This window comes from Stegastes partitus, unplaced genomic scaffold (assembly GCF_000690725.1).
Source record: "Stegastes partitus isolate 25-593 unplaced genomic scaffold, Stegastes_partitus-1.0.2 Scaffold891, whole genome shotgun sequence".
Classification (NCBI taxonomy): Eukaryota; Metazoa; Chordata; class Actinopteri; family Pomacentridae; genus Stegastes; species Stegastes partitus.
In genome coordinates this window covers 144,683-171,304 of record NW_007578622.1, presented here as the reverse complement: position 1 = coordinate 171,304, position 26,622 = coordinate 144,683, and the positions used below count along the sequence as shown (strand labels likewise).

The window sequence follows — 26,622 nt, the reverse complement described above, 5'->3', positions numbered from 1 at the left end:
ACACAATATTAGTTATCGTAGTTCTGGACTATAAGCCGCTACTTTTTTCACACACTTTTAACACTGCGGCTTAAACAATGATGCAGCTAATTCATGGATTTTTACGATTTTTACGAATTTGCCTTGAGACAAAAGTGACATTGTGAGAGACAACGAAAGAGAGACTGAAGAAGTGTGTGACGAGGTAATTCTGAGGTTGTTCAATTCCGACACTGAAGAAGACGACTTTAGTGGTTTTAGTGCGCAGGAGGAAGATGGAAATCGTGATTAATAACATTTCCTGGTCGGCGACTGTGTTTTTTTATTTTTTTAACCAGCCATGCTACAGGCGCTGTTCGGGAAAAAAGCATTTACGGTTCGTATTTGTGTGTGTTACCAGTGAGCATTTAATTAAAAGTTAAAAAAATCTTTCTGTGTAAATATCTCATGTTACAACGTGGACACCTGCGGCGTATAAACAAGTGTCGTCTATATATGTACATTTTTTTTTTCTTTTTACAGTCAGTGGGTGTGCTCAATAGTCCGAAAATTACGTTATTTTTAATGAAACATCGGGTTGTTTATTAGTGTAAATACTTGACTGTCATTAACTACAATTGCAACATTTACCACAGGTTACTCTCAAACTCCACTTACTTGCTTGGTCTCCCAATGAGTTAAAGCTGCTACTTTTGTCCGAGCAGTGACAACATTTTTTCAGCAGACTGTCACATTCAACCCCTGCTCCCCTTTGTGTCGTAATTGTTGCACTTTGCATGGGTGCAGCTGGGCGAGGAGTTCAGTTACAGCATTAAATTCTATTAAACTACTGATGTATCTGCGCTCTGAATCGCAGCGTATGACGTCTGTCAGTGTGAGGGTCCTAACCCCAGCCCCTGTAACCGACACAGCTAAGCAGCATCCTCTCAGCACATTACGCCGTGAAGGCAATCACATGAAGGAGCTGCTTCCTAAATGTGAGAACATGTGTGACCAGAGCCGGAAACAGATCTGCTGTTGCAGGCAGCGAGTCAGGTCTGTCAGAGTGTAGGAGCCTCCACGCCTCTGTGACAGCAGCTGAATGCAGCAGAAGACTCTCTCTTTGTGAGTTCAGGGCAGCGATGTTAAGCGTGTCTCCTACCAAAGGGCAGAAGCAGCAAATTGCCACAGGCGGTGACTCACGCTTTAATTTTTAGATAACTCCCCGCAGTGGATTGCTGCTCTTGAATCATGACAGGGTGTTTCTCTTGTAAACGGCGCTGCAGCGTAGCTTTTAATAACATTTTCATCTTGTAATGATGAGAGCTTCAGAGAGATATTTTCTCTTCGCCTCTCATCTCGTGCTGTGATTGTGTATACGGTTATGCTGCTGCTGCATCCAGTACATAATCTGGCAGCTATTACATCAATTGAAAGGACTTGAAAACTGCATTTTTCAAGCGTCTTGGGGTGTCATTCAAGAGTTTCTGTGTTTTCGCTGCTGTCACTTCTCTCCCCAGTTTGGTTTCTTTTCCTTTGAGAGAACGACGGTGTGAAAGGCACAATCCAAACATGCATGTTATCCTCGCTGTCACTCATCCTCCTGTCCTTCAGTAGTACCTTTGCTCCTCTCCTCCCTTCATCTCCTCTCCTGCCTCTCCTGACTGTCTTCGCCTCATTTGTTCTCCAGATCTGAACAAGTCTATAAACTCCTCCTTGTTTTTTCTTCCCATCTGCCAAAACGGGGAAAAAAAAAACTAAACAAATGTCTCTGTCTCAGTGTGTACCCACATGAAAAAAAAAAAAAAAGAAAAGTCAAGCTAAAAATATGAGAAGTTCCTCATGCAGTTTGTTGTGCCACTCCCAGATGGCACAGTATACATGAAAGGTGTTGGAATGCGGATGGAATTTTTATTGAATTATAAATGTGTCTTGTAAGTGCCTGCGCTTCATTTAAAGGAACAACTGCAAAACCAAAGTGGATTTCAATAAATACAACCCAAGTAAAACATCTGACTGTGCGCTATATCCCCACAGTGTGTCACAGCTGTGGATCATTCTTTAAAATATACCCCCGTTTTTTTATAAACAGATCCACAACTCTGCTGTTTGGATTGGAGTTGCTACAAAGAAACATGATCACATGCTTCTCTTTTCATTTTTCTTATATCTAGATTAAAATTATTTATCTATCTGTTTATTTAAACCACCATTAAAAACCCAAACAAACTATTTTCTAGGTTAATTGAAAATTCTGTTTTTTTTTTTTAAATTACGTTTTCAATAGTTGTTTTGTTTTGTAATTTACTTTAAAGTTGTTGAAAAGTTCTTTATATTCAAGATAAAGTGTCACGAGACCAGATCCGAGATGAGGCGAATGTCACATCACTGTGTACTTCACCTAACAGTGCATCATTTTATTACTTGTTATGCAAACTAATTAAAGCAGTGTACTATTTTATAGGGAGGAACAACTGATGAAATATGAGGCAATCGATCCCTGGGCGCAGACATCTCAAAGCCCGCCCTTTTACCTAACATCCCTCTGCATCGGTCGAGGCCTTTTTATAGTTTTTTACAATTTGCATTTGATTCTTTGCACGTTTTTCTTTAACTACGAGTCTATAGTCATGCATGTGGCTCTGTGCAGCTGTTATACACATGCTCATAGTGAAAAATGCAAACACTTGCCAGAGTCCTGGCCTGAGACAGGATTTGGGTTTAGTTTGGTAGCTTGAAGCCAAACTCTTGGTGATGACAGGGGTACGTCACCATGGTAACTTACGCTGCACACCTAACCAAGTTATGTTGGAGACAATGTGTATAAAACCGCTGTCTATTGACCAATCATTTCTTGGGAAACAACTCCTCAATTCCTCAATTCCTGTAAGATCCCATGGAGCTCAGTGTGCAGGTAGAGAGAGGGGACGGTAGACTTTTACAGACCGCCTAAATCCTTTTCTGTCTCTGACAAACATAGATCTAAGTGAAAACGGTACTCAGGGGAGGGAACTCCTGTCTTCTTTGCTTTATTTTTTTTGTCCTGCTGGCTGAACACAATTTCAAAGCAATTTTATTGTTCTCTAGACCATTGTATAGCTATATAAACAGAGACCGATGCAGCACAAAAGCCTTGTAAATGTTGACCTCATAAGATTTGGTTTCAATGATGCATTTACATTTGTTCTCAACTTGCCCCCATGACAATTGTACGTTATGCAATGAGGCTAAAATTGTCTTAGATGCCATGAGATTACATTAAAGCAACACATTAACTTAACAGAACTCATAATTGTAATTATATTATTGATCTACTTGTACTTTTATAATGGGACTGATTTTGATACACCTGTTAATTTACACATTCATGTAATTGGGACTTTTTTGGCAGCTTTTCTTCCTGTTTTGACTGCAGCAGGTGTGTTATTTTTTAGCCTGCATTATAATTTCAAACTCCACATATAGGTTTCGGATTAATAGTTTGTTCCACTTCTGAGAAATTTTGCAAGAATTGACTCACAGCCAAGTTCAGAAAACCGTCTGTAGGCCTAACAAGTGGATATCCACCATCCTGTAAGTGCTTAGTGTGACTGTGGTTGTTGTCTAGATAACAAAAAGATGTCCTGGGTCAGGGTTCGTTTCAGCCTCACCATCTTAGTTTGGACTTGTACTACTTCATGCATCTTCGTGTGAAGTGTAAAGCACAGCAGAAGCTGATGGGGAAGTCAGTTGGTCTTCTAGATATCTCTCTAATAGCCGAGCACAAATTTCAGCATGTTGGTGGTGTTGGCTGAATACCAACAAATTAAGGACATCCAGATAGCTCATCTGGTCAAGCAGGCGACCCATGAAATGGGGCAAGAACCACAGTCGCCTGACACGATTTGCTGCATGCCTTTCTCTCTATCTCCTCACTAATAAATACAAATGCCCAAAAAAATAATCTTAAAATCCATTTTGCAGTTATTCAGATTTGTTTATTTCAGTCTGTACCAAAGCTGTGGACTGACTGATTGACATGGTCATCCATAGAGTTTATCTACAATCATACCTGAACTTCCATCTAACTCGCCTTCAGAGATTTTTTTCTGGAGTGGAATTACCAACTAGTACAATAACATACAACACAAAGTAATATGGAATCTCAACAGCAGAAACTTTAGGTTACAGTTTTCAAGAGCAGAGGTTTTACCCCAAAATGCTATTAGATCAGGTTCATTAAACGAACACATCCTGCATGAACTAACCTGGAGCTAAAAAGAAAACATGACTAGAACATTCCAATGTTTGACTGAGCTCTTTAAGTTTCCATTAAGAAGTATCAAACAGAGATTCTGGCTTTGGAACTCTTTGGGTTGGTGCCCACTAGACCCATTCAGTCCACGAGTTGCACAAGTATGCATTAATCAAACTGCAATTTAAAACGCTTTCTAACAAAAAAAAAAAAAAAAAGATGTCCATGCCTTTTTTGAGTTCTTCCAAAGGGATCAGGCAAACATCTAAAAACTCTGTGTTGCTCTCGCCATTGACACAGCGTCCTTCCCTCCGACTCCCCCGGTCCTCGGAGGCTGTCGGCCCAGAAGATGAGCTCTGCTGGTGTTCTGACAGGGGGTGACCCGGCCTCTCCAATTACCCAGAAAACCCCTGATCAGAAAAGTGATCCTCATTATTGATGTTGTGGCTCACTGGGTTGCTGCAGACACAGAAGCAACAAGGTCAAGATAGATAGATAGATAGATAGATAGATAGATAGATAGATAGATAGATTTGTGAAAACAGCATTAAAATCTGAGTTGCAACAAGCAAAGGGACACAGCCAGTTAGCAGAGGGAGTGTGTAGGCGGTAGGAAGTGCGTGTGTGTTGTCAGAAACTTGAGGGAACACTATCCAGAGCAGACAGAATCAGAGATGCACTGTATGAAAGGCAAAGAAATAGAGAAAAAAATCAGGTCTTTAACAGTGGCTTTAATTTAGATCAAACTGTAGGAGTCCTGCTGACACTCACAGACTGCTAACAAATCTCTGGACTTCCGTTTGACTCAGGACTGTTGTGTTTTCTCCAAATGTATTTTTAACCTGTATTCATGCAAAGGGAGGATGTTGCTAAGCACACAGCCACGGTACAATGACAGGCTCAGAGCTGCTATTGGAACATTTTTTTTTTTGCCTCTCACTGCCTCAGAAGCACTGTATGCAGCAGCACCAAAATTAAATAGTGGATGAAGGTATGTCAGTATTGCTCTAGTGGCGTTTGCCAGTTGTCAGTGGGATGTCATGTTGATTTTTGGTTTACCACACAACACAAGCATAAAAGTTGTTATTGACGTATCCCACTGATGATCATAATATGGTGCTGCTGTGAGCCAATTCTAAGTGATTGCCACTGCTTTGTCAATGGTGCATACCAATGGTGGTGCACTAGTCTGGTTTTAGAGTGTGTTGTCTTACCCACTTTGGACGTTAAACACTCATTAAATGGCATTATCATTCCATTTGATTCCCATACGTATTGACAGTGGAGACTCTCTCCACCTTTCAATAGGCTCTTGAGGGACATCATCATTCATTCTGATAACTGCAAAACAGAAAGTAACCCTGCTGAAGTCAAATGAATTAGGGCAAGTCACTCTGGAACTTCAGTTTTGTACCATGGAACCCAGCATTTTGAGGTTTTTAGCAAATGTGGTCAGAGCGAACAGTTTGCTTTTGGCAGTTTTCAAGACATATGTCGAATAAAGTCATTTAATTTAAAAATATCACAATCTTAAACTTAGGTTTAGTTAAGTTTCCAACCAAACATGTCACAGATGAATAGTTGAGGGGCCACTGGTAAGATTAAATTCTATTGATTCTATTGTTTTTTTTTGTTGTTGTTGTTGTTTTTTACAGATGTTTTTGTGTGACACACTAACAGAAGCCAGCAAAATCATTATCATGTGCCATATACTGGTTAGACAGCAGTGACCTAGCAGTAACCCACCTAACATACCACTAAGATCAAGAAATGACACTAAACAAGGAGGTGCTTTTATCTGTCAGCAACAGTCCCTTTATAAGTTGCCCAAAATATCAATATATCAACAATAACAGTGGTAAATGTAAAATAAGTCCCATACTTCCAGCGACTACTGCATTAGAAGCAAGTTGTTAATATGAATTTCCTAAAAACACTCTCACTGGCAGGGAATTTCATCCTGACAAATTGATATACTGAATCACTTGTGTTTGTCAAGAGCCAGGCCCCACATTGTTTACAAGTAACCCACGGCACTGCTCTTCATCTGTTCCAATGAAAGACCATGTTTTGACAGTCCTTCATTAAGCCATGTTTAAGTAATATGAAACATAAAACACAGAGCGGCTATATTTACTAGACGGTGATGTGTAGTAGGCTATTATTTCAAGCATTTATCATCACTGTTTCATTTTCATTGAACTGTAAAAAGCGCTACAGCATCTGCAGGCAAGTGTCTAATTTGATCAAACAAGCAAAACACTAAATTGTGCACTTGTCCGTGTAAGTGTGTTATAATAGACCAGTGCTAGGCAGTGTGAATGGTTGTAAATTGAGAGGTGCTTGGATCAGTACTCACATGGACTCCTGTGTTCGATGAAATGCTTATGTCAGCTGTGAAAAATGTGCTGCAGACCCTCTTGTACAAACAGTGATATGCACCACGCGACACTAGTGTCCAGCCGTTTGATTTGTCCTTGTGTCGTCTCTCAGGTATGCGTATCCTGGTGAACCTGCTGCTGGACACCCTGCCCATGCTGGGTAACGTGCTGCTGCTCTGCTTCTTCGTCTTCTTCATATTCGGCATCGTTGGCGTCCAGTTGTGGACCGGCCTGCTCAGAAACCGCTGCTTCGTCGAAGACAACTTCTCCTTGTGAGTTCCACGCTGCATGTTTGTTCCAGTGTTTGTGTTGTTTTGACTGTTTAGACTTCACTGCTTTTATTCTGTTCATTTTAGTGCTAACTGAACATCATTGGCATTGTTTGTAAGGGTAAGTGTTGCCCACTCTGTCACCTGCTGTACTTCCAGCATGAAAACAGCAGTGGAAAGTAGCCAAGCACATAAATTTAAGTACAATAGTCTGTTACAGTGAAGGTGGATTACGTAAGCATTTGCTTTTATACAGCATTATATGTCTACTCCATATCAAAACAGCACAGTATATCAAGCAATACACAGAGCTCCAACTCTGTTTGCTAATAAGTAAGTCTCATTCTGTGTTTTCTGTATTTTAACTTTTTATGCACTAGATACACCTCGTTTTTCACACTTATGTTATTTTGCTAAATTTGTAGTAGTACACCTGTGATCCGTACGTTTCCTTGGTTCAGCATGCATAGCAACCGCAGGTTTATTGCAAACTTTCACCATCATAGTTTGAGATAATATGAAATTCCGACTTAAAGTAAGTAGAAGGGCACTTGGAGAACACAGTCCTCCACCAAGGCCAACCACTTATCACGCAATATTATTTTCGCAAAGTTTCATGAAATCCGTCCGGTGTAATCGTGCTTACAGAGAAACAAACAGGCAGACAAACAAACGGCACTAGAAACATACCTCTGCTTCGGTGAGGAATAATTCCCTAAATCTCAATACAGAGTCTCAGCAACGAGACACAAAGCAGTTTTGTGTTCACCCGAGCGGGGCACGTTAAAAGTATTTCACAGCGACAGTTTTTGTGATTCACTGCACCCCCAATTCTGACCCCTGAGTACTGAGTTAGGACTCGGATCACACCTGTCTTCGAACTTGGCCTTTTTTTAAAAAAGCTCAGCCAGACACCTGTTAAGTTTCGTGACTACATCTTGCACAGCTGAGACCCTACTGTGTTGACAAAGTCTGTCTACAAACAGACAGGTATATGAACACCTGCCAGTAGGTGTTCATGACCCACAGAGATATAAACAAACACACAGAGAGGCTTATGAAGTGAAAATAACGCCAGTCAAGATATAATGGCCAGCACGGAAGATTGTCCATTAAAAGCATACCAATCATTACACCTCTAATGTTCTTTGTAAGTGATAGAAGTAATTCCTAAATATACAAAATGAGAAACCTTAATAAGCATCAATTAAAATGGTCCTTGAATCACAACAATGGCTGTGCACAAAAACTGCCCTCAAGAAATACTGATGCTTTAACAAGCCCTCAAGAATCCATGTTAATCTAATTCTTACTTCAGATGTTTACAAGGTGACAGGATGTATTTATTCATCATTGTCTTAATACAGCTGTAACAAACCCAAATAAGATTGCAAACCAATCTACAAAGGTCAAGGTAAATCTACAGGGCGAACCTTGACCCCACACACTGAACTAAGCCATGTACTAAAGTCAGTGAGGTTAGCGATGATAGTCTCATCACAGTGACAAATGGGAGAGAGACGGGCCCTGGAATAATGAGAAAGACCCCCGTGTGGCCCGTAGTATATGGAACATGGGCACCCATGACTTATTCATGTTCCCTGTGTCACCCTGGCTTCATTACTCTCTATAGGATTTATGACACCTCACAGCTGTAATTTAGGTTCATGCATAATGGCTTTGGTGTACAGGCATATTTTTTTTTTGTCGTCGTTGTCAATTTTTAGATATTGTTCTTGTATCTGGAAGGCCTGTATCACTGTATTAGAAAAATGGCATATAAGCCTGGTCCTATCTTTGTCCAAAGTCATAAACATATCTCTTTTAACGCCTGCTCCCATTTGTCTTCAACTCATATCACTGATACATATTTTAGAGCCTTAGCAACAAGCTGACAGTAACCCTTTATTAGACTGATTGAGAATATTGGAGAGCACCCGGTAGGAACCACATGCCACGTTGGGGTGTGATAAATCAAATCGTGTAATATACTAAGCTCATCAGAACAATAAGTGCTCTTGTAGATCATCCCAAAGTGTGAAACAGCTTTTAACATGTATAAATAAGAGTGTGTGAAGTGGTCCTGAAGTGGAAATGCTTCGGTCTCACAAAATACGTGACGCTCCCGTGCAAACAATAAAACCCCACCAGCTGAATGTGTGTTGACAGACAAGCCAGATATTAGACAATCACCAGGCACTCACCAATTATTCCAGACAGCAGAGTGCTCAGTAGGAGACATGCCAAGAGGTGTTACAACAGGCAAATACGTGACACGGGGGTCTTCCCAGGTTTTTGGCCCAAGGTTTTTCAACACAATTACAGCTGGCTTCACTGATTAGTTCCTCCTATTTGTTTGAAGGAGTGTTAATCAGTGAAATCAGCTGCAACTCTATTTGCATCGAATTAAAGCCTGCAGATTTTGGGGGCCTCAGGAGATCCTCCGAATCCCTTCAAAATTCTGCCCAGTGTATGCCACAATCCAAAGGCAGAATCGTTAAGTCATATAAAAATGGTCAGTTGTTTAACCAGCGTCAACTTGAAACGCAGGCCGCAGTTAAATAATATTGGAAAAAGATGGTTCCCGAAAGAGAGACTTATCTCTGTCTTTATTTCTTGGAGGAACCAACACGAAGGTCACATTTTAAACTCAAATATCTTTGTGGTTTTGCAACATGTAGCTACTCCATTTCCTACATTGTTGATAGATTTTATAAATGAATTATTAGTCATTATTTGTTGTTTCACACATTTTGTATGCCTGTTTTTTTTTTGTTTGTAAGCGTCTACTCTGTGGGTATCTCTTTTTTTGTGGTTTTTGTGGTTAAGCATGTCTTAAAGTGACCTGCTTGAGGTGTACCCCAGACAAAGCTGAATTTAAAAGCAAGAGAAGGCATTCTTTCTCATTCCAGTACATTCAGTAGTTTTGCTACTTGCTCTTCTGTCTAGCACTTTATGGTATCTAATGTTTGCAAACTTGACATATATAATCCTTTCAGTGACTACTGAGTCAGTTTACAGACTGGCGTTGGACATTACATTTAAAATAGGGCTTTTGTGATATCAGAATTTCACGACATGATCATTGTGGCCAAATAAATTCACAATAATGATATTATTGTGATGTAAACATGTATATTGTTGTGTATTGTGTGGTTTACCCCCTTTTCAGCAAATGAGTTACAATAAAAATACAAGTGTGGGAAGGTGGAAACAATAACTGTGCTGTATGTTGTTCTTGTGTTGGAGTATAAACCAGACAGTTGCTGGTTCTGGATTATTTACAGTATCATATTTTAAGTATCATAGTTGCCTAATGGTGACAGCTAACTAATGAAGACAATCTCTGGGAGTGACTCAAAATCTTTCTGTATTTGCAAACTGTGGCCACAGAGGCCACCTTTCAGTTACATCTAATCTTAAGGGAAGTCTGTGATTGACTTTGTATGGCATGTAAATGGGTTTTAATTGGAGAAAAAAGTGGGTCCTACAGCAGTTGTTACAGGAACCAGTAATAATCCAGAATCCATGACAGTCCCACTGCCAGTTCTCTTGTTTTAACTGTGTCAATTTCCAGAGCAGAGTTTGGTGTAAATATCCATACTAACCAGTGACTCCCTACTATGTCGCCTCTTTCCTCTCCCTCAAGCCCTCTTTCCGTAGAGCTAGGAAAATACTACCAAACTGAAAATGACGACGAGAGCCCCTTCATCTGCTCTCAGCCCCGAGAGAACGGCATGAGGGACTGCGGTTCGGTTCCCAAGCTGTACGAGGAGGGGGGCGTGCAGTGCAACCTGGACATGTACTCCTACAACAGCACGGACAACACCACCTGTGTCAACTGGAACCAGTACTACACCAACTGTTCCGCTGGTCTCGTCAACCCCTTCAAGGGAGCCATCAACTTTGACAACATCTGTTACGCCTGGATTGCCATCTTTCAGGTAGGCCGGCTGGTAGTGGCTTTGAGCTGAACAGCTGGACTGGAAAAGCAGACGGATTTTAAAAGACCAGATTAAATTAGCAGCTTTTTCAGTGGCAAGTATACAGTACGGTTTGGCTGATGCGCAATCCTGTAATACAAAAAGAGAAGAAGAAAGATAAAGGGAGCCTAATTGCCCCAGTGGCCGGTGTATCACAGAAACAGGGCTTACAGGGATTAGCAGGTCACCACAGCCACACCACCAGACTGCAGGCTCATTTTTCCACGCCATTTGTTTGCTATCTCTACATCCTCTGAAAAGGCTTTTGTTGGAGTGTTCATTCATCGCCGTCTAACTGAGGGGGGTTATTTTAGAGGACGAAAGCCAGATTGGAGATGAGTCCTCCCATAAGTCTGGCTTCTGCTCCGGTTTGCCTGTGTGGGGTGAAGCACGCAAGAGAAATGTTGGGGATTAGTCTTTTGCCGAGTCTCCGATTTGGAACAGTCTGGACTGTGAAATATGGTCTCTTTCAATTCCTATTTTTAATTCTACTCTCTGTTTGGTTTCTTTCCTGTTTCTATTGTCTGATCTGGTTATTTCTGTGCTTTACTGCCCATGTTCCTTTTCAGGTGATTACTCTGGAGGGCTGGGTGGACATCATGTACTTTGTGATGGATGCTCACTCCTTCTACAGCTTCATCTACTTTATCCTCCTCATCATTGTAAGTGCCACTTCATGGTGCCACCAGCTGTGTGGCTGCTGATGATTGAGCAAGTGGGTCAACTGGGGGACGGGTGTATCCACTGAGAATGTGTGAATAACAATGTCATCTACCCTTTCTCCACCCTTAGATCGGCTCGTTCTTCATGATCAACCTGTGCCTGGTGGTCATCGCCACGCAGTTCTCAGAGACCAAGCAAAGGGTGAGCCAGCTGATGAAGGAACAACGGGTGCGCTTCATGTCCAACGCCAGCACTCTGGCGTCCCTGTCCGAGCCGGGCTCCTGCTATGACGAGCTGCTCAAGTACTTGGTCCACATCATCCGTAAAGGTGCCAAGCAAGTGGCTCATATCTGCAGGTTCTTGGCTCGTCGTGCCGGCCTCAACATTGCCGCCTCGCCCCCAGCCACGGAGCCACAACGCAGCCAGAGCCAGAGGAGGAGGAGGAAGTCCTCCAGGCAGGGATCTGTGACAGTTCACCACATGGTGCACCATCACCACCACCACCACCAACACTACCATCTAGGGAATGGTAGCGTGAGGGGTGGGAGCTTCAGAGGTCTGGAGAGTAGGGATGTGGAGGCAGGGGCTCTTAGCAACAACGGAGGGGCTCTTATACCAACTACCGGCAGCGGGCATCTTGCTTTGGCGCCGCCCTCCTCAGTAACAGCAGCAACATCTGATACAAACCTTGCCACTTTGTACAATCCTACCGATTCGTCTTCAGTTTGCAGTGTGTACAACATAGAAGCTCTTCGCTGTATTCCTCCATCCACCAATGCGGGAACAACTCCAGGCTCCTTCTCCCTGGCTCCGGTTCCCTTGTCCAGGGCCATGAAGAGGAACTCTGTGCCCTTTGCTGCTCCGGGACCCAAGAACTACCCCACCCTCCAGGCTCGAGCCCTGGCAGAGTCTAGACGAGGAAGCGCTGCTGCCAGCACCCTGACGAATATCAGCTTCAACCTCAATATCCCACCCATGCCCTTGGAGAGACGGCCATCGACTGTGGTGGACACATACAATCCAACAGGTAGACACACAACAAACATACAGGGGTGACGTCACACATATTCTGATAAAAATCAGGGAGAGCTTGATTGGCTTCATTATTTACTGGCCCTCTGTGTTAGCTGTGGTATATGGTTTGCATTTCTGGGTTTAGTAAAAACCTGGAAATGGAAAATAACAAGAATATCTCATTTATTCACAATCAGTGTTTAATTTCCACATGAGTGTTCAAGCAAATTAAGTGACACAGCATGGGAAGTGTTCTTTTTCTGCAATCACCTATTTGGCGCAGTGTGGTATCAATTTGTTGTGACTAAGCCTCAAGCTGTAACATTGTCCAGAGAGGGATTTTTTTGTGACAGACAGAAAGAGTGCTAATTACGGTCAATAAATGTTAATCCCTCATGTCCGAGCGCGCAGCCAGCTTCGTTTTCTCCCGGCCAAGTTTCTAAAAGACATCGGGCTCAGCAAAAGTCAGGCCAGGTCTGTTAAGGTTATACAGATCGTGGAAAAGTTGGCTTTCAGCCAGACAGGCCACAGCACAGCCTGTAGAGACAAGACATTACTCATACAGCACACACTGCCCATCACCATCAAACACACTCCCTCTGACACACACGCAACTGTCTGAAAATGTTGTTATTCACAACAGATTTCTGTCATTGGATTTGACAATTTGTCCAAACCACCTTATTTCTGTAATTTATCACAATCACATTGATTTCACTGCAGTACCCTATTCTTTGTCTCAGCCTCTCCATCTGACCTTTCTTCCTCGAATACAGCTCAGCTCTCCTGCCAGCTGTCGGCTCGTGACCTCAGCACCACAAGCAGCGCCATGGACACAGCCGCCCTGACATTAGACCCCGAGAGCTGCCCTTACTGCGCCAAGGCCCTGGCCAACGAATCGGAGGGTGGCACAGAGGGCAACGAGACGCCTGGTGACTCAGATAGCGACGGGGTTTACGAATTCACGCAGGACCTCCACCACAGGGACAGGAGAGACAGTCGGCAACCCAGGAAGAAGCACCGAAGGCTGGGGAAAACGGCGGCCAAGGTGGTTCACTTCTGGAGGCTGGTGTGCGACACATTCAGGAAGATTGTGGACAGCAAGTACTTTGGTCGAGGGATTATGATCGCCATTCTGATTAATACACTGAGCATGGGGATCGAGTACCATGAGCAGGTTAGTGTGTATGTGCTAATGTCCTATTAGCAGAAGTGCGAGTCTGGTGAGTTGCTTCTGGATGGTGCGCCAATGAAGTAGCGAAGCTGAGCGATTGCATAGAGTTCACATTGGGACTATACACTGAAGCATAACGGGCAGGCAGATGAGACATAATGAAAGATAGTAGGAGGGTGTTCGTTTAACTTATGGATCCTCGGTGGATGTGTGTGTCATTGTGTGTGATTGTGAAAGCAACACTGCTCCCACAGGCCCAACTGGAATTCCTGATGTCTCTCTTTGGTCTCATTTGTTTACACAAGCATAATTACAGCCATGTGAGAGAGAGAAAGCGGAAAGACAGACAGAGTATGAGAGACAGAGCAAAAGACAGAAAGAAGAGAGTGAGAGAGAGTAACAGGGGTGACTTAACGAGTGGGGAAGGCCCGGCACCATCTGACAGATATTTTCTTGCTCTTTCACTCTCAATCTGCAGTTTGTTATCCCCCTGCCTCCTTCTCTTTGACCCAATTTACACCTGATATTAACATGCAATCTGCATCATGATTACTTATCTGGACGAGGAAAAGCGCATGTTAATGCAAGGTGTAAATGCACGCAGCATGATGAGAAGACCACATCTGGACATGGTCTGACACTCAATGTGGTCAGATGTGAGCCAGGTGTGAATGCAGTCTGTTTCAAAGGAAAAAAAAAAAAGGTGCTGAACATGTGGAATGGTCACCTATCTCCTCCTCTTCCTGCGGCAGCATCGCTTTCTTTAATCTCAGCACGTCTGTCATCAAGTCTGCCAGCTCCACCCTGCTAATTAGCATATTAAAATCCTATTAAGTATGCAGAAACGCACCTCATGTGATGTATTTAGGGAAACAGTTGAATAAGAATAAGGTAGATCCAAGATATGGTTGTAATGTTTTAGCGTGCATACTAATCTAACTTTGTTCTCATAATACCAACATCTACTTGCCAGTATAGAGCTGATATTAATATTCTCTTCTTCCCACTTTCACACTCGGTAACCTCACTGTGTGGAAACTGACTTCTGCAATCTGCTATGACGGGATGAATGTAGCTCTAAGCTACAAAATATATGGATCTCTCATGTCACGGCTGATGCGCGATTAACATCAGAGCTAAGATTAGTGCGCTCAAAGGTGAGCTTTACTTGCAGTGAGATGGTTCAGGGTAGAAAAAAAACTAGGCAGGCACAGGGAGGCAGAGAGCTGGAATCCAGATTACTGGATTAGATTCAGGTGTAAAACATGTCACGTTGCAGTCTTTAGTGCAAAGTCATATTCTTCGTTCTCTCTCTGTGGGACCAGCTTGTTATACCAAGACACTTTGATGTGTCATATATGTGACACATCTTCTGCTGTAAAGAGGACTGCTGGTCAGAGAAGCATGCTGGCTTACATACTGCAAAATAAGACCGGATGTAGCAGAACATCCTGCTATTTTTGGCATACTGTGTCTGACATAGTATATATTAGGACATACTGAATCTTTTTTTGGCATAGTGAATGGTATGATAGTGTAGGGATTGGAACATATCCTAAGTCATGGGAACACAACAAGCAGACTGAAGGAATGAATGCATCAATGAATGGAAAAAGAAAAAAAACAACACACATTTCTCGCTGCCAATAGCAATCTGATGGATTGGTGTAGTCACAGTGGCAGCCCTGTCAACTTAAAACCACGCTCCTATTTAACATATTTGCACTAAACGTATGTTTTGTGGAAAATATAAAGCAGCCAGGGAGGAAATGTATAAGTCAAGGGTATCTGCGTACTGTTCAATGTCATTTGTAATTCCTTCGGTACCTTCGCCAGGCAGCCAAAGTGTGATGAATGTTTGCACTGTTGTGTTTAAGCAATTGAAAGCACTTGGTTAAGTTTAAAGAAAGATCACGGTCATAGAAAAAGTAAACACTGATTTCAAGCACAAGACCTGCTCCAAGGAGCCACCCGAGAGATTTTATGCACGATGGGCTGTTGATGAAGTCCAGGCTTTTTAGTCCATTTTTTTCAGAGAATGACATTCGGAAGATTTAAGACCTTTTGATACATCTGGAATTTGCAGTGTTCTGGGAGCTTTGGCCTGTGTAGTAGCAATGCACTGGAGGAACTTTTACCTTCGGGAAGGTTCCTGGACATCACATGAGAACGTAAAGTTCCTGTGATTTGCATCCTGAGTCCACCGTAGTCTTCGGCTGAGAATCCTTAAATGCCCCTTTGCTATAGTTATCTCTAAACCATTCAAATCACATGCATGTTGAATTCTCTCCAGTGATCACAACTTACATTCGACTTGTGCTGTTATTAAAAATGTGTTTTCACCATGCAGTGTTCTCTTCTGATGTTCTCGTGGTAGTTTTTTTTTTACAAAGAGCATAAAACTGTTTGCCAAGTGCAGGTTTCAGCTTTGAGGTATGTGTTTGAGGCTATTGTGTTGGGTTGTGTTTTTGGCATATGCGATTTGGTGTAAAGTTATATAACACAAGTAAAGTAAGTGACACAAGCCTCGTGTTTGTTTGTGTGTGTAGGTGTGTAGTAGGAGATTGAAGCCTAGCCAGGCTTTTCGGGGTTACTTTCGGTCCCTGACCCAGTGCCTATAAACACATCCAGATGCCAAACATCCTCAGAACACAAACACACACACTCTCTCTCTCCACACACAGAGAGAAAGTTTTATAGCCTTCTAAGTCTCCACCTTTCTGCCATCCTTTTTTTTCCCCCTGACTTCTCCCCTTGTGTTCCTGCTCAGTTTTTTTTTTTCTCAGTTCTGCTTCATCTTCCTCTTTTCCTCCTCCCTTGTTTCCTGCTTTTCTTCCTCCACCACTACTTGCTCCTTTTTGTTCACCTTTACGTCTTTTAGTTCTTCACAAATCCTTTTTTTGCCTCAATTCCCTCTTCTCCTAATTTCCTCCCTCTTCAAGTTTTTCTCTCATTTCTTGAGTGGTCTTTCCGAGTTAGGGTAACATGGATCCCTCCAGTCTCCAGACAGGCTGTGCAAAACTTTAGTGAGACACTTCATTGATTGTAAACCCATCGACATCCAATAGAAACAAGGATCAAAAAGCTTCTGATGTCTCTGTAACTCCACATGGAGATGAGTCTGGGCTTCAGTTTCCATACATCCTTCATCCAACTTCTCTGCTGGAGTTTAGCGTATCCCATGTGATGGCCACTTTTACTGTAAAAGCACTTTCAAGGGTAGAAAGTGTTTGGTATTTTCACTGACTGTATTCAGTATTACACAGCTTTAATTAAATAGTTTGTCAGCTGAAACTTGGACTGAGATGATGTAGCGTTCCAAAGTTATTTCAAGCATTTATGCATTTGTCATAGTGTGGACACAATTAAATTATTTGTCTTCCAAGGCAAAGTATAGATTACCCTAATTGGTAAATTGTTGGTGGGTTGTTCAAACTGCAAGATGCATCTTCAACTTGTGCATCTTTTTTCAGTCTTCAGGTCAGCTTGATCTGTAATTTGCTACAAGTAGAAATAGATTTCTTTGACAAACACATATTATGTTAATTAATCTCCAGTATTTGATTTAAATGTGAGAGCATGAAATGTGTTGAAAACTGTTGCATCATGCATGAACTTAGTGACTTTTAAAGTTGGTGACAAAGTTGGAAGAAGAAGAAATTTGGACTAATTTACAGCCATTCAATCAGTTGAAAATAGAAATAACTAATAAGGCAAATGACAACTGTATGGTACATGTGCTGTAGTTGCACCACCAGGTGGAGCCTCTCTCTGCAGCTCGTGTAGGTGGTTATTCGGACTATGGGTGGTTTGTGTTGACAAGCAGAGAGCATTGTGGGGTTTTAGCTACCAACTGGTCACCATGACAAGACTTTTGTGATGGTTAATGGATTCTGACCAGAGCTCATAGGTTTCTTTATAACCAACTGGCTAGTTTAGAAATCTGTGGCTTTATCAACACATGGAAATATGTAAATTTTCACTGTTAATCAGATATTGATTGGTACCACAGCTGACTATTGGTTAAATAAGCTGTTGGAAATGTGCATCCCTAGCTGCAGTGTATTTGCCAGCTCACACAGCTGCAATGAGCAAGAGGCGATTGGCCAAAGGTGGACCTGAAAGCTCTCAAACTCCTACGCAAGTGCTTACTTTTGTAAAGATGGATTTAGTGGTCTCACTTGCAAAAAAAAAAATCTAATTGAAATTAACATCAGTGTCAGCATATTGAGCTGTAGGACTCTAAAATTGCATAGTGGCGATTTTGAACTTAAATAAAGAGTTATGGATGAAGATTTTAAGTCATTTCCCACATTTTTAATGTACTTAAGATTGACTTATCCCTTGACTGCTGACTCAGCTACTGCAGCTCCAACACCAGCGTAGCCTCGCAGGGCTGTTCTATCATATATCTTCCTGTTTACACTAGAAGTGGGAATGTGTCCTGCTGTGCTGACATTTGCTGTCTGCCAAACACTCCTATATAAATACAGTGCAACATATAGAATTTATGCTTGATTCTGGCTTGTTTCAATGTTGTGTATTTTCTATTACTGTGGCCCAGAACTGTGGCTGTGTGCCAACCTGCACTGTCCACTTCCATTGCAGAGGCTTGGGGAAATGAAAACAGTGAATATTAGGGGGCGCAAAGCACAAGCTCTTTGCAGCTTTTTGAAAACACGTGATTTTTTTTTACATGAATCATTTGAAACATTTGTTTTCAAGTCTGATAGAATGTAAACACAGAAGTTTGCAACATTAATAAACATTGAGATTCCGGAAATGCTTCTTCACATCCCCAAAACCTGTGTAGAAAACAGGAAGAAAAGGACTAAACGGTCATCTTTTACAGCAAGTATAAGGTCATTTTATGTGTTTTACATCTTGTTTACTGCTGCCTAACTGCTAACTAACCATCACATGTAGATGAATATGCAGGGAGATTAGGTCCTAGATGATGATCCTGAGTGCAGTTGGCTGTCCCAGACACCCAGGCGCTTAATGTCTGTGTTTACTTTCACCCAGACTCAAAAACAGTTAGATCATTTCTGTATTTTTTTTTCAAAGCTGCAGGAAGCTCACCCTCATGTACGTTGTGTTGTGTAGCTCCTGGTTTCCTCAAATCTCCAATACAAAGGTTCAAAATTAACCTGAACCACAATAGCAACATTAATTGGACATTCTCCAAGTTGAAAGAAATTGGAGTCATTCTTTAGGGTCTGTAATAGCTGGAAGAATAGCACCCCAACAAACATACTGGCGGCCATTAACAGTTTGCTTAAGCATTCTGTTTGTCTCATATTCACATTACGTATAAATATGGCATCATAACCAAGGCTGTGTCAGTGTAGCCTTTTACACTGTGTTCTTTTTTGAGATACCCCCTATCAGCCACAACATTAAACCACCTCCGACCCACCCATGGACCTCTGGTGGTGCTGTGTCTCGTCTGGTACCAGGAAGCTGGCAACAGATACTTGAGGTCCTTCCATCTCATACAGTCAGATTGAAATCTGGAGAGTTTTGGACGCCCTGGGCTCTTTTTTGTGTTCCTCTAGCTGTTCCCAAGCAGTTTTTGCAGTGTGACAGGTTGAGTTGTCCTGCTGGGGGATTCAATGAAAGGTTATGTTTTGTCTGCAGTAATGCTTTTAGGTGCTTGGGAATGTCAAAATAACATTCACATAAATCGACGTACCGTGTTCCCACTACAGAAATGGTCTAAAATAGGTTATAAACTATCCAGTGTTTTGTTGTTCATTTGTCATTCATTGTTTGTCTGTCTTGTGCCTCAGGCAAAGTGGATGTATCATAGATGTCATAATTATTGCCATAACCTAAGATCCATGCACCTCTCAGGCAGATAAAACCTCCCATGTATCATCTGCTGAATGTAAGTCGAAGTTTGCGCACGGGGAAAACTGTACCTTTAAGAAATAGTGTTTCAGCCAAGTTGAGTGTGACAGCTTATCGATCACGTTGACCTGTTTTCCAGTTCCCCCCTCCTGTTCTGCAAATGGATGATACACACAGAGACAAACACACACATAATGGATCTGCTATTATGCATCATTCAGCCGCAAGAAAAGGTTGCAGACTTCTGACTGTGTCTTAAGGAGAATTTATGAAGATAAAACAGCCGACCTGATGAATAATTGATGGCGAGAGAAACATGCGGAACATGACTGTCACACATGTGCAAAATTGAATCAAACCAGAAGCACGGCCTATTTGTAAAGGCCAATGAATGTCTCTGCTGGAAAAAATTACATATAATGTGCTTATCAAAAACAAATTACGGTGATTAAGACCAGGACAGATCTATTTGATAGAACAGAATATGCTGTCAATTTGCAGCTGTGTTTGTTTGCATGTGTGTGGATTTCACTTTAAGTTTCACTGTCCCAGTGATTGCTGTTTCTATTTTTCTCACCAGAGTTGCTTATTCGTTTAGTCACGAACTTCCCTTTGAAGAAAGTATTTTATTGCTGACTTCATTTGTAACATTTAGACGTCTCTCAGTTGATCTACCCCTCTTAAGTATTTATTAATCATCTGAGTAAGTTTGGGTAAAACTGCACTAAGCAATACCGACTGTTTATTGTGAAGGGGATCAATAGCAGTGGAAAACCCACACTGTGCTGCAGTTTGTTAGTGACTAGCAACTGGTAGGCACAAGCCCTTACAGAAAAATGACATAAATAACATGAATGTGTGTGATTTTGCACATATGGAATTTAATGTGTGAAAACATGTTAAAATTTAAATAGGTGGAACACATGTGAAGCAAGTACTTTTCACATGGGAAATATGTGGTTTTGGAGCACTTTCATGGTGCAAGTGTGTGAAACTCATGTATATTCCCATGTGGAACCTATGGGATTGCATGTGAAACCAATGTGTATTCCCATGTGAAATCCAGACTCATACCCATGTGAAACCCACGGGATTACATGTGAAAAAAAGATTTACTTTACTGTCATTGCACAGTGTGAGTGCAGCGACATGTAGTTGCATTTCTCGGCTTGTTGGGAAGCTGGAGTCAGAGCACAGGGTCAGCCACATTACTGCACCCCTGCAGAAGATAAGGTTAAAGGAAGAGCAGTGGCAACTTGGCAGTACTGGGACTGGAACTCTCTAATCAGTAACCCTGAGCCTAAACCGCTGAGCCACCAGGCACAGGAAAAGAGACCAGAGAGAGTCCAGCACACACAACACACATATAATCCCATACAGTTCACATGGCAATATACTTGACTTAACTCCAAATGAAGACTAAATGTGCAGTAAATCAACTTAAAAACTGATTATATGGCCATATTAGCCACAAGCTAGCCAAAAATTTCAGAGTTAATTTAGTTTAATTTGAGTTCACAGAAGTCAAGTTAAATATGCATAGAGTTAGTAAATAGTCGGTTATTGCAGGTGATTTAAATATAAAGGACCCACACAGTTATTAAATAATCAGTTATTGCAGATGGAATAAGTTTAATTAAGAGTTAAGTGAAGTGAAGTGAAGTTATCTTAACTTTATTTAACTTGACTTGACTTAACTTAGCTTAACTTAATTTAACTTAACTTAAGTAACCACAGTTATTAATCAGGTATTGCAAATTAATTGAATGTTAAGTCAAGATATGATAAGTACTGACAGTTAATAAATAATCAGTTAGTATAGATAAATTTAGAGTTAAGTTATGTACCCACATAATTAATTAATCATTTACTGTAGATGGATTTAAAGTTAAGTTATGTACCCACATACTTAATTAATTATTTAATCAGTTATTGCAGGCATATTCAGAGTTAAGTTTCTGCTCTAAAATTAAGTCAATTATCCAGTTATCTAGTTATGTGTATGAGTTTTTCACTGTAATGCTTTGTGGGTGCACGTTCTTTTGCGTATTTTTAAAATCCGCATGTTTGAATGAGTAGCCAGTCTTCTTGCTCCTCACCTTTTCTGTTGGCATCTTGCTTCAAGGAACAGCTGCCAGAAATGTGTATGACATACTTCTGTGAAAATTAAATGAAGGTCCATCTTAATTTTTAATCTCTCTACAGAATATTTTCTCATTAAAAGACGAGATACGTTGCTGATGGCTGTGGCACGTGAGCTCTGCTCTGAGAATAATGAGTATTGACTGTTTAGCTCAAGACTTGCGGGTCTGGCACTGTTGATTGGAGTCTGTAGTGGAGTCAGATACACTCACATACATGTGCACTATGTATCACTGTGACCTGACCTCCGAAATATAAACCAGGGTGGCCTCTTGAGTAGATGGACCACAATAGATACTGTACATCCACGCACGTGTCCGGCAAACACAGACACGTTGTTACCCTGCAGCCCATCAGTGTATAGAGCTACAGTTCCTCAACCTTCTTTGTCCATGACACATAACAGAACCCCTCGTCTGCTTCCTATCTCTTAAACGCACACTCACTAATATAGGCACACAAACAAAACGGTGCACACGGTCTCTCAGCAGACCAGGCCAGTTCAGCAAACACAAATGTGTGCGCGACGCAGAGATGGGGGGATAAAAAGATGATTAACTAGAGTGTTGGATAGGGATAAGGGGAGTGTGACGACTTGGAGGTGAAGGGATAGAAGGGGGTGATGGGTGGAAGAGTGGAGTTGGACGAGTAAGGAGAGGGTGTCTGTTTTATCTCCCCGTGCAGTTTAAGAGCGTTACCATTTATGGTGGAGCTGATGGAATAGTTGTGTGTCTGCCAACTATGTGACACAGACCATAGTCTATTTACTTGGGAAGGTCAACCTTTCTCTCGCTTTACATAGGAAGCTTCCCCCAGTCTTTATGGCCACAGAGATGGCCTGTCACTCCATTGCTTACATCCTTTTTCCTCAGCTCTCCTGTCAAGTCTGTCTCCTCCCTTGATGAATGGTGCTCGTGCCAACATAGTTTGAGGAGAAGCAAAGAGGCATAGAAAAGACAGAGGCATCGAGGGAAAGGTGGGGTAAAATGCACGATTCCTGTTGTGGAAATCGGTGTTGCTGTTCTGGTGGAAGCTTTTTAGCACAGACATGAATATTGATTCAGCGTGTAGCTATTACATGAGCACAAAGTGATCTGAAGTCACTTTTGGGGCACTTGGTCTACATTTCCCACTGGCAACACTTTGACTGTATTAACCTTGAAAGCTATTCCCCTGGAAAAGTAAGCACATGGACTTGTTCTTTGAGCTTGTGAGTGCTAGGAAATGGTGATGCATGTTGCTGCTTGCATAGTGCGTACACGTATGTTTGATCTTGTTAAGTATAAGAAGGAAAGCTTTACTTTAAGTATGCCATATTTCAGGCTCAAGAGCTTGGGGCTGGTGCGATATATACAGCTACACTCACTGAGAGGGAAGATATTTGATGCTAAAACACTGCAGTTTGTAAGTTAAGGCTTCAAACCTTTGTTTGAAATGGGGGAAAAAATGTGCACACGGTTTTGCTTTGCATTGTTACTTTCGGCAAAAGTTGTCCACTTTGAAACAAAACTTAAAAAGTGACATTGAACAATGGACTTGCACTTAGGAGCCCGAAACCATCAAAGAAAGCTGCATCAGGGATTTGCAACACACACTGCAGAACCAACATATAGATGTTTCCATTAGACGCATCAGTGGTAGATGTGGGTTTTCTTCTTGAAACCTTGGTTAAACTCTCTTGCAGACGAGCAGCTGCGAACACCAGAGATGCATTGCTGTTACGCTACTTTCTAGTCTGTTTGTTCTCTGTTCCATACATTCGGTCCTATCTACCAGTTCTGCATATACACCCTACCATTGAGAATGCGCATTGCTGCTTTTGCAGGGCAGTCACAGTGCCATGTTCATGTAGACGTCCATATGGTCAGACTATGAAATCACGCAGACCCTAGCGGACCCTCGTGGACTCTCACCTACTTGCAGATGTTTGAAAGTATGACACCGGTATAAGTTCTGCCCTCTTCAGTTTAACAAGAGTCAGCGGGAATATGTCAGCAAGCCAACATGCTCATAAAAACTCGCAGCTGTTTGCCATTCATAATATCAATCGCAGTTTGCCATTTTTTGTTTAATATTTAGTAATTAGCACAAATGTCAAGTATGTAATAGAAAACATGAAGTTTAGAGTAGCAGCTGAGGCTAATGGGGATGACAAACTGAAAGCAAAAACTCAGTCTTTTCAAAAAACTGAAACAGAAAACTTGAAAATTTCCCCATGGAACCAATACATGAGTGAGGTTAGAAACAGCATAGAAGTGATTGTGTTGGTGGGATGGAGGTTAGTGACTTCTGTCTATTGTTTTAAGACAGAGTTAAAAAAAAAAAAAAAAAGAAAAAAAAAAGACACATCGATTAAACCCATAAAAACGTGTCTCAGTGTGAAAGTTACATATTTAGAAGTTTTTACCAACAAAATAATCCCTGGATATTGCTTAGATGTAACTCTACACTGTTTCTTCCTCTACAATATGCAAATCTGTGAAGCCCCCTCAATCATTACCCACCCTTCTACAGCTTGAGCACACCAGCTCATCTACAACTCTGCTCAAACACTGTAAAACTATCTTACATTAAACCATGTTAATTTGTATTATTGGAGTAATTCAGCCATATGTGTTTGATCAGGAAACTGATTCTGAAGACAGATATTGATACAGAAAGTCCCACCCTGCTAGTTGACTGGATTTCTTCTTTAGGGTTTTTCCATGTGAAACCCTGGAAGTCTGAATCTGTGTTTTTTAGACTTTCATCAGTTCACTGCAGTTTCAGTGTGGAAACTCATGATGTGTCTTCTAGCGTATAGAAAACACCATATGGGCATGTTGAAAGTGTATTGATTTTCACCAGAAAGAGTCTTTTGGGTTTGAGTGTTGTTAGTTGTTAGGGTTGCCACTTGTCTCTCTCTTTATCACTCCGAATTCAAAGAACGCTGACACTGAACTGGAAAAGTAGAATCAGGTTCAGCACTGTAAAGACTTCAACAATAGTTTAAAGTTAGACTGTGTCATTTCCGTAGGTGATGGAATTCATGTATGGTGTGTTTATGCATGTCGGAGGCCTCTGGATACATTCCCATGCTGCACTGTGTTCATGCACATTTACTTCTCCACTGCCAAACCCAGAGAGACAGTGGAAAGACCCTCTCGCTGTGCTTCTTGCTCAAACCAGAGACAATATTTATTCAGGTTTTATCCTGCCCTGCCGGAGGAATGTAGAGCTGGCATCTGAAGTCACTGGCCTCCCTCCAAGACAGGCCTAAGAAAAGTGTTTTTCTAATTTGTACAATGGTAAGATGTAGAAGGCAGAACAACAGATCCTAATCCTGGTTTACAGAGCGAGGGCTTGTCTAGCCCTGAAGGCCATGAAATCAAAAAGGGAGAATCAATGAAGTGATCAAATGATGGATTCAGTTATTTCCTGGTTCAGTGAAATGTCAAATAACATGCTGCTTGTACTTAGTACATTCTTCTTTTGAGCTCCTTGGCTGGATCTGCCAATTCATCCCTTTCGCATTGTTCCTTTAAGCTCTGGTTTCAGCTTTTTCTGCATTGAAGAGCAGCTGTTTATACAGAAAATGTTTAACATTTTATTAAATACTGCCAGAGTGTAACGATAACTAAGCTGACAGACACAAAAAAAACAACATTCAGTTTATTTAAATGATAGAAAATTTAAAAAGTTTAGTACAAAATTCAAACAGGTTAAAACATGTGGATACCATTATACAATAACAACAGATTTGCAGACGAAGGCCCAAAGTTAAGACAGTTTGGGACCAAGATAAATACAGGCTTTCATCAAGCAATCATTTAAATAATGAAATTAGCTTAAATTACTGTTAGAGATGTACATTCAATAAAGACAAACTCACTTCGAGCACAGAGGGATGTCTTAACATAGTTTTTAAACGGTCTGAAGAGAAGTTTATGAAATTTGTGTTGGCTGAATTCCAGATTCTAGAGCATCTCTTAGAAATTCAGTTTGAAAATGCAGATTTATGCTGATGACTGATTTTTCTACTTTTTGTCACACAAAGTAAGAACGTGTTTATCTTAAGCCATTTAAGAGATTTGGCAGTTCCTTTATTAAGTGTTTTGTACAAGCACAAGGTACAAGTATTTTCCACAAATATCAGATACCCTTTTACAAGCGTAACTGCATCATAATTCATCTAAATGACAAACAACAGGAACCCAAAGATTGAGCCCTGTGGAACACCAGATTTCAAGGAAGAGTGCAACATTTGTCAGGTTTTAAATATACTTGATCTCGGCTTGGCATAGCTCCATATTTAACATGCAGACATAAGAGTCATATCAGTCTCATGTAAATTTCAGCAGGAAAGCACCTACACTTTCTTTTGATCCTGTTTTCGCTTCCTAGTCGAGGCAGATGTCTGTCCTGCCTGAGCCTGGCTTTGTTGGAAGTTTCTTCCTGTTAAAGGGGAAATTTTGCTTCTCACTCTTGCCAAAAAAGTTCTCTCAAAGGGAGTTGTTTGAATTTGTTTTGTCTCCCTGTGTAACTTTGTAAAGTTACTATGTGAAGCGCTCTGAGATGACATACTGTATGTTATATATTTGCACTATATAAATAAAACTGAATAGACTTGCACTAAGTGTACATCCCAGAATGTCGCCCTATTCCGCTAATGTCAACAGCAGCTAAGTTACATCTCGACAAATGGCAAAGTGACTTCACAAATGCTAGAATGCCCTCAGAGGTGGCACCTAGCCTCTCTAGCAGATGCTACGAAAAGATCCAGAAAGCCTAATTAATGTCCTCATTAACTTTGGAGCTGAGTAGTTTTCCTTAAATGATGCTAAGGTGCTCGAATAGAATTTCTAATCATTCAGTCATCTCCGATAAGGCATCAGCCATCCTCAACATTATTATTAAATCAAAGCCAACCTCGGAGTGAGTTTGTGAGTGTATCATTCTCCATTTCATGCTG

The 26,622-nt window shown here is 41.4% G+C and overlaps 1 protein-coding gene across 1 annotated transcript in view; it reads left to right on the top strand.

Annotated features, from left to right (window-relative positions):
• Window positions 1-26,622, top strand: part of cacna1g (calcium channel, voltage-dependent, T type, alpha 1G subunit) — a 204,116-nt gene that overhangs the window by 61,140 nt on the left and 116,354 nt on the right. The window contains exons 4-8 of the mRNA XM_008293527.1: window positions 6,686-6,845; window positions 10,492-10,786; window positions 11,395-11,487; window positions 11,618-12,515; window positions 13,279-13,679. Coding sequence (XP_008291749.1) covers window positions 6,686-6,845; window positions 10,492-10,786; window positions 11,395-11,487; window positions 11,618-12,515; window positions 13,279-13,679 — 1,847 coding nt within the window. The remainder of the gene's footprint in view (window positions 1-6,685; window positions 6,846-10,491; window positions 10,787-11,394; window positions 11,488-11,617; window positions 12,516-13,278; window positions 13,680-26,622) is intronic.